General features: G+C 44.7%; 1 protein-coding gene across 1 annotated transcript; it reads right to left on the bottom strand.

Annotated features, from left to right (window-relative positions):
- Positions 1-1,430: 1,430 nt before the first annotated feature.
- Positions 1,431-2,302, bottom strand: LOC127348045 (uncharacterized). Its single transcript, XM_051374159.1, has 2 exons — positions 2,025-2,302; positions 1,431-1,842 (listed from the first exon to the last, which is right to left on the bottom strand). Exons 1-2 carry the CDS (start codon positions 2,300-2,302, stop codon positions 1,431-1,433), a joined length of 690 nt encoding a protein of 229 aa, XP_051230119.1.
- Between the last annotated feature and the right edge of the window lie 5,733 nt (positions 2,303-8,035).

The raw sequence follows: 8,035 nt of genomic DNA, 5'->3' as shown, positions 1-8,035 counted from the left end.
GATATTTCCTCGGAATGAAAAGCAACCAGAGGAGCGAGAGTTTGAACTCCACCCTACACACCCACCTTGACTTTGGACTGACAATGGTGGATATGGTTGTGCACTACGAGAATAACAGTAGCCGTGTCCGGGAGGAAGAGGCCCGCCAGGACCCCATAGACTCTCAGACAGTACCGGTTGCAGTTACCAGGTACAAGGATATAGAGATGTCTGCTGCCCGTAAATTCACTACTACAAATTTCTACCTCGTTCAAGGGGAGCTGAAAAAGATTGGGGGCCTAGAGATTGTAGATCAACTTGGATGTGCTGGTGGGTTAACAACCTTCGTTGTGTCATGGATGAATAACCGTAAGTATTTGTTTTCAGCGGAGTACAAACCTGAAAACAAAGAGGAAACAATAACGTGCAGCTGCCGAAGGATGTATCGGAAAGGGCTACCTTGCAAGCACATCTTGTTTGTTTTGCATTTTGTGGGGTGCTCTGAAATTCCGAACTGTTGTGTTCTCCGAAGGTTCTCAAAGGATGCAAGGTATGGTTTGCCCTCGAGACGCGAGAGTGATTTGTACGGATGGGGATGGGAAGGGGTAGCTGAGCGGAGAAAGCATAGCGAGCTTACCCTAATTGGAGCAGAAGCTTTTGATGCAGCATTGCATGACCCAGAATCTTTCAGCGAGCTTATGAAATGTATGAAAGGCATAATATACAGGAGAAAAGGTGACCAGACCAGTCATTCAACGGCTTATCATGAGGACGCACAAAACAGAGGAGATGCACCAGTAGTGGGTGATCCTGATCCAGCTGAGACCAAAGGAGCACCTAAATTACAAAACAAGAAGTACTATAAGGACAAGGATACGAATCAACAGACGTCAAAACATGGCAGGATACTGTCACACGACGAGCGGAAGAAGGAGAGGTTGTGCACTGCTTGCAATCAACCAGGTCATAACAGAAACAACAAGATGAAGTGCAGGCTACATAAGGAGTGAGTATCTGGTTCAGCCCTACTTAAATAGCTTGCACTAATCTTCTACTATTTTATGTGCCACTGACATGTGTGTTATTTCCTGCAATGCAGATATGAGGGACCATCAGAAGTATGAGGAACCACCGGAAGTTCTGACAAGCATATGATGATTAATTGCTTGTCTACATTATGAACTACACTACTTGTTGCACTTGTCAAAGGGCGAATTTTGATACTTACAACACAACAAGGAGAATTTTGTTCACAAATAACATAGAGCACAACTTATGTTTTGCACACGTTGCGAATATGATTACAGACTGCACAAATCACTGAATGATACTTACAACACAACATGGAGAATTTGTTCACAAATAACATAGAGCACAACTATGTCTTGGACACATCGCGAATATAATTACAGACTGCACAAACACATTAGTACTTGCCCCCTTGAGGCTTATCACTCCAAGGCTTGCTTCTTACGCTTGGTCATGGATGAAGATTCATCCTTATTTTTGCATCTGGGGCAGATGTGGTCTGATCTCTGGAGGTGAGCTTGTCCCTCATTCACCGTGTAGATCTTGTTGTATATCTCATAGCTGAGATAGCCGTCAATAGCTGCGTACTCGAGGTTCATCCAGGATAGTGGCTTGCATTCCCAGAAATCATGCCCTTCCTTCCTTCGCCGGTTGTACTTGAACTCCTTCTTCATGTTGGCAAACTTAGGATCAATGAGCTTTGCTGCAAGATCAGCCATTCCAGCCTGCGGTTGACCTTTAATCTTGAAAATGTCCTGGATGTCGATGTGTCTCTCTTCTGGAACATGAAGACCGGCCGCACGAAGAACTTTTGTGTCATTTCTTTTATCAACACTTGTAAAAGTGTATTGCTTGTGCTTGAGAAAAGTCAGTAGGCGCGGACATTGATCCTAGCACCTTTGTCAAGAGCAGCACAAATAAATTCAATAAGTACCGTAATGAACACCGCAGCGCAACCATGGAAAATGTAGGGACGCTTCAAATATTCACGGAGACATATAATGATGAAACCCTACCTAATGTAGTGGAATACAAGAACGTGCTCCCTCATGGCGATTTGCATTACCGCCAACTTGTGTCCGCTAGAGTCATACTCGAGATCCAGACCAACGAACTTGAACCTGTCCTCGTCCTCGTCGAGCCAACCCTCGTACATACGAAGAATTCTATCAACAGTCGCTGCCTCATTGGTGTAGACGACGTCGATATATGTGCTCCCGTGCGCAAGGATGCGGTAATTCTCCGTCGTGGACTTCTCGTCTCCGGCCACGACGGAGGAAGAGGCAGATGCCATGGACAGCGTGTGAGGAAGGGAGCACTGGGATGCGGTAGACGAACGGCCGGGGTTGGGACAGAATGGTGGAACTGCCACAGTATCGGGTGGGTATAGGGGCGGGAGGCGAACATGCAGTTAGAGGTCTGGCGGCCCATTGGCCCGTTACATGTCTGACGGCCTAACTGAAAAGGTTTTTAGTTTTGATTTGAATAAATCTGCAGCTCATCTGGTTAAATTCAAAAAATTCAAAAAAGTTTTAACCAACGGATTATGTTCACAAAAACGTGTGACATATTGGGTAAAAAAAATTGGATTTTTTTTCGAAGGTCGAAAAATCGACTAGGTTAGAAAAACTGGTTTGATGTAACCCAAACGGTTCCATTTCTAAGAATGTGGATTTTTCGACCTTCGAGAAACGCTCCAGAAATTTTTGCACACACTCTGGTATCCATCCTAAGACGAAGTGTTAAGTTTTTTTCATTTTTTGAATTTCTGTGAAAATAAACTATTAAATTTCAGTTAAATTCGAGTTGGGAAAAAAACAGAAGAAAACTAGAGAACCCTGCTGGATGGGCCATGAGTATTCCTTCCCCGCGTCCATGCTCCACGTTAATGGGCTTAGTTCAAACCGCGTTACATGTCTGACGGCCTAACTGAAAACTTTTTTAGTTTTGATTTGAATAAATCAGCACCACATCTGGTTAAATTCAAAAAATTCAAAAAAAGTTTTAACCAACGGATTATGTTCACAAAAATGTGTGACATCTTGGGTAAAAAAACTGGATTTTTTTTCAAAGGTCGAAAAATCGACTAGCTTAGAAAAAGTGGTTTGATGTAACCCAAACGGTTCCATTTCTAAGAATGTGGATTTTTCGACCTTCGAGAAACGCTCCAGAAATTTTTGCACACACTATCGTATCCATTCTAAGACGAAGTGTGAAGGTTTTTTCATTTTTTGAATTTCTGTAAAAAGAAACTACTAAATTTCAGTTAAATTCGAATTGACAGAAGAAACTAGAGAACCCTGCTGGATGGGCCATGAGTGTTCCCTCCCCACGGCCATGCTCCACGTTAATGGGCTTAGTATCAGCAGCACATATGCATTTAGGGTTGAAACAGAATTAACCAACGTATTATGTCCTAAAAAACGTGTGACACTAAAAATAGTCTGAATTATAAAAAATAGTTTTGACTACAAAATGCACGAAAGTTTTTGCTGACATAAAAATAGTACAACCCAATACAATGATGAATTACAATTTCTCCTTTCATTCTATGAGGATTCATCCATATGCATATCTTATGACGTGATATCTTCAATCTCAAGCCTGATGCACAAATCCCTGAACTCAATCTTCAAACATACTAATGAACCTATCACAAGATGAGCTGCTACACAGAACGCATTTCATCCATCTACAAACTCAATATGCTGCCCCTTGTAGATTGTATAAGCTCCAACCATTTGTCCATCAATAGATCTGCTATAAAAATAGCAGCACCTTCTCTCGGCCTATAGTATCCACGAGCAACATCAAAGGGAATGAGCTACAAAAAAGTAAAATATAAACAAACAAAACGTTATAACTGTTAGTATGTTATGAATGAACCTTAAAAACAGTGATCCAATAATAAAAACAAGTGAAAAAGTTACTAGCCAAACGAGTAAGCGAAGATTCATTCAACCTCGTCACAAAGAACTGAGGTACTTCGAAGAAATCAAGGAATTCGCTTTCCTCCACTTTATTTAGCTCTTTGAATATAGCCCATGTAACTGCATTCATCTCTGCGGAGTTAATATCTAGCAAATTTGAGAAAATGGTTTTCTCAAAAGTAACTCTGCGGCACTCCAAAACCACCCAACAATCTGAACAAACAAAAAAATAAAACAGAATGAACAATGAGAAATATGTGAAAACAATATCACAATAATAATTAAGAAACAAAGAAACATGCCTGGTAACTGAACCCATGGTTTTTCCTCACGGTCAGCATTGAATACAACAACTTCAAACTTGGAAGCAGTTTCATCATATGTAAACTCCACAATGTCATTTTCATCCATAACGTAAGCGTCTACAAAAGAACTCCAGAATGGTCCACAAAGGTAAGTTCTTGCTTCAGTCTTCTCCACATGGAAATGATAAACAGAACCATGATTGCATTCAGCAACAACCCACTTATCTACTAAACTATGTAGCATCTCCCTAGCATGGCAAGGCACGGCCTAAAGAGTTGAAAAAAAAACAATTTATTTAGAAAACATCCAAGAAACAAATGCAAGTAGTACTAACACTGCGGAAAAAATGTATATCTAGCTTGTACTATGCAAAACATACATACAATTAGTTCTTCAAACAATTGCACCATCGCTACATCGAATGAAAATGCACGACGCTTGGACCGGAAGCAGTTAGTGTCTGGCTGGCCACAAATAAGACATCCTTCTTCATCCATCCCTGACAAAAATAATATAACGTATCAAACACATTCGAAACATTCCAAAAACAGAAATCCAAAAAATTAAATCAATGTTCACAATGAACTACACCAACATTCCTGCTAGAGTCCCTAGATTTCTGGGTACTAACCCTAACAGATAGCTACCCTACAACAGCGGCGGCGCGCGGCAGCAAGTCGTGGAGGGGGCGGGCAGGATGTAGTGCAGGGGCTCAGAAAAGTACCACCGGGTCTACGACCAGAAGAAGAAGCGCGTCCGCTCTCTCCGGCCCGTCGCCGTCGCCGTTCGCCGTCGCTCCTCGCCGCTCGGTGTCCCCGCTTCAACAATAACCGTAGACGATCTCCGCACAAAAGCCTCGGGCTATAGAAATGGGCCAACAAAATCCGGGGACAACAGAAACAAAAGGCCCAACATGTGACTAGTTCGAACTGACTACACGGTTAATTCATGTGAGAACCCTAGGAGACTTTACACGGAATGGTACATCCCAAAGGTAAACATGGTACGTAGACCAAGTTTTTGTGAAACTAATGCACCTTTAGTCAACAATATATAGGGCATATTTCATTTTGAACAAAAAAAAGAGGTCTATTATATACCTCTAGCTCATATATGTGACTATTTGTTTTGGGTTCACAAGTCCACGAATATGTGAATATTTTTTACTCATTTCTTACCCTAGATCTAAACCAAGCTACGCCTTTTGGACTAATAAACTAGAGAATGCAAGAAAGTTAGACACTTGGCATAGGGCCGACAGGGGATTTTCATTCCTTCTAAGTTTCTTACACAAGATTGAACAGCAAAGGGAAGAAAAAACCCTAAATCGGCGGCCTCCACATCTTGCTTGTCCCTCCAAGACATGCCGCCCGGCTAATCCTCTTCGTCGGAGGACCACCATTTCTCGCCCTCCGCTTCGGCCTTGGAGTCCTGGAGCACCTTGGTGAGCCCTGGTGTATCTGCTGGGTCATCGTGAGCCCGCATCTGGGCCTGGTAACTCAGTTCCACATCTCTCAATATCACTTCCTCATCATCGTCGGAGGACCACCATTTGTCGTCCTCCACTTCGGCCGTGGACTGCTGGAGCGCCTGTGTGAGGCCTGGTGTGTCGGCGGGGTCGTCGGGAGCCCGAATCTCCGACTGGTAATTGAGATACGCAGTCCACCTCGGCTGCGGCTCAGGCTCCGGATCCGGTTGCGGCTCCGGCTTGGGAACGCGCAGATGAGGTGCAGGGCGGAGAATCGAAATATTGCCCCGCGGCTCGCTTGTAGCTGGAGGCGGAATGACGATCCCTTCGTGGCGGCGCGGCGGAAGAGCTGGAGGTGCCCGTGGTTCGCCGTACGGTGGTGGTAGGCGGCGTGGCGCGCCGCGAGGAAGAGGGACATAGCCGTGCGCCGCGAGCACGGTGTCCACGTCCTTGCCGGCCCAGAAGGACTGCCGCCCTAGTTGATTGTACCTCCCGCCGGCGTACATACCGTACTGGTTGGCGAGCTCGGCGACGCGCTCCACCTCGAACCGGGGCCTCCACAAGGCACTGTCCTCCCCCCAGTCTGGGTTCACCCGATCCCACGGCGTGAGGGCAGCTCGACGGCGGCGGATGTAGCCGAGGAGATCTTCGTCTTTTTCAGGGACCGGCGGGATGGCGTACCCGGCGGCGCTCACCCTCCAACCAGCTGGCAGGTGCCAGTACGGTGGAACGAGCAGTCGCGCCTCGGCCAAGATCGTCGCTTCGTCGGGGTTGAGGCTCTGAGGACGAGGGGCCGCACGGTGGATTTTAGCTCCGTAGGCGCTGCTCCCTCCTTCTTCGTGGTCGTTGAGGCCCATCGCTTGCTACGGCTGCTCGACGGCGGCTAGCTAGGGTTTGGTGCGCGGTGGCCTGATGTGCTCCACTGGATGGGATAAAATGGACTGTCGGTGAACCAAGTGAGTGGTGCTGCGGCCGGACTTGTACGCGTGTTCGCTGTTGACGACCTGTTGACTGGGGAGGCCACGCGTGTTCGCTATTTATGATGCCACCGAATCCGTTCCCCTCCTGTTTAATGGCTGTCCATTTGTGAAGAGACATATCTAGTTGGGACGCCACCAGTTATCCACGCGCAGGCGCCGCTGGTTATCCACGCGCAGGGGCCACGGTAAATGCGTCGCCAGGCTGCAGTGCGGCAAGTTGCCCCAATGGACGGCCAGTAGATTAGGGTTCGTTCTAGTTACTTGTGCAAACTTTATTTTCCGTGTCTCTTTGATGTTTACTGTTTCGTGCAACCGCTCCCCAAAATTGGGTTCGTTCGTTGATGTTTACTGTTCTGTGCAAGTACTCCAAATTTAAATGCTCAATGAACAGAAAATAAGTTGAAGATAATAAATCGATGACACAATGGTTCTTGCAAAACATAACAAAATATTTGGAGTATGAACTAAGTGTTCATATTTCAGAGCCTATCAACTACCATCTTGAATTCACCATCGAGGACACTTCGACCAAAAGCGAAGATGAATATGTCGTTAACTCTAATATCGTGCAGTTTGACCAGTTGCTTCCAGTTCGATGTTATCATGGCACCTCCTTTGGCTTTGCCTTTCACCTTTGACTTGTCCATCACCATCTTAACTTTAATAGCCTTTCCTAACAATAAGACTTCTACTTCTGATGGCAGTTCAACATTAGGTATAATGTGGCTCATGGTGAATCTCTTCGAAAAGTACTGCATAAAACAAATCAAACATATAAACAACAGTTACGGTGTAGAAAATAAATATAAATCTCTTGGTGTGTACTGTAATGTTTACCATTTTTGCTTTACCCTCCTGGACGTGTGATTTTTTTATGGTGCAGACATATATTGGTGGTTTCAGATTTGTTGTCTGAACCATACTTCTCAGATAATCAACTGTAGTTCTCAGATAACGAAATTCTCCATCATCCATAGCTACTCGATTTGCATACTCAACAAACACCTCGAACTCATGCTCACACTTTATTCTAGGACCTGCGTAAGTATTAAATACATCAGGCCCAACAATAGAATCGCATGGAAGACATAAATGGGAGATAATTTCGGACCTCTTATATTCAGCTTTTTGTGCAACTTAAGAGCAGCACAAACATGACGAACACGAGCAAACGATGCCACCTAGTTGAATATAGAAAAGATGTAACACAAATTTGAGATCTAACATGGTTAAGGCATCGATCACCGTCAGAGAAAATAGGGCATGGGGCAATCGGAAGAGATAAGTTTGTACTTGACTAGATTAGATCTGATATTAAATATAGACAACACGAGATGAGTTGT

The sequence above is a fragment of the Lolium perenne genome, chromosome 4 (genome assembly GCF_019359855.2).
Source record: "Lolium perenne isolate Kyuss_39 chromosome 4, Kyuss_2.0, whole genome shotgun sequence".
In the NCBI taxonomy this organism is placed as follows: Eukaryota; Viridiplantae; Streptophyta; class Magnoliopsida; order Poales; family Poaceae; genus Lolium; species Lolium perenne.
The sequence above is the reverse complement of the archived record's forward strand: the minus strand, read 5'-3'. Positions and strand labels throughout refer to the sequence as shown.

Coding starts and splice junctions, on each gene's coding strand:
- LOC127348045 (XM_051374159.1), bottom strand. CDS start 2,302: ATGGCATCTGCCTCTTCCTCCGTCGTGGCCGGAGACGAGAAGTCCACG. Junction 1,843..2,024: donor CTTGTATTCCACTACATTAG/GTAGGGTTTCAT, acceptor CACTTTTACAAG/TGTTGATAAAAGAAATGACA.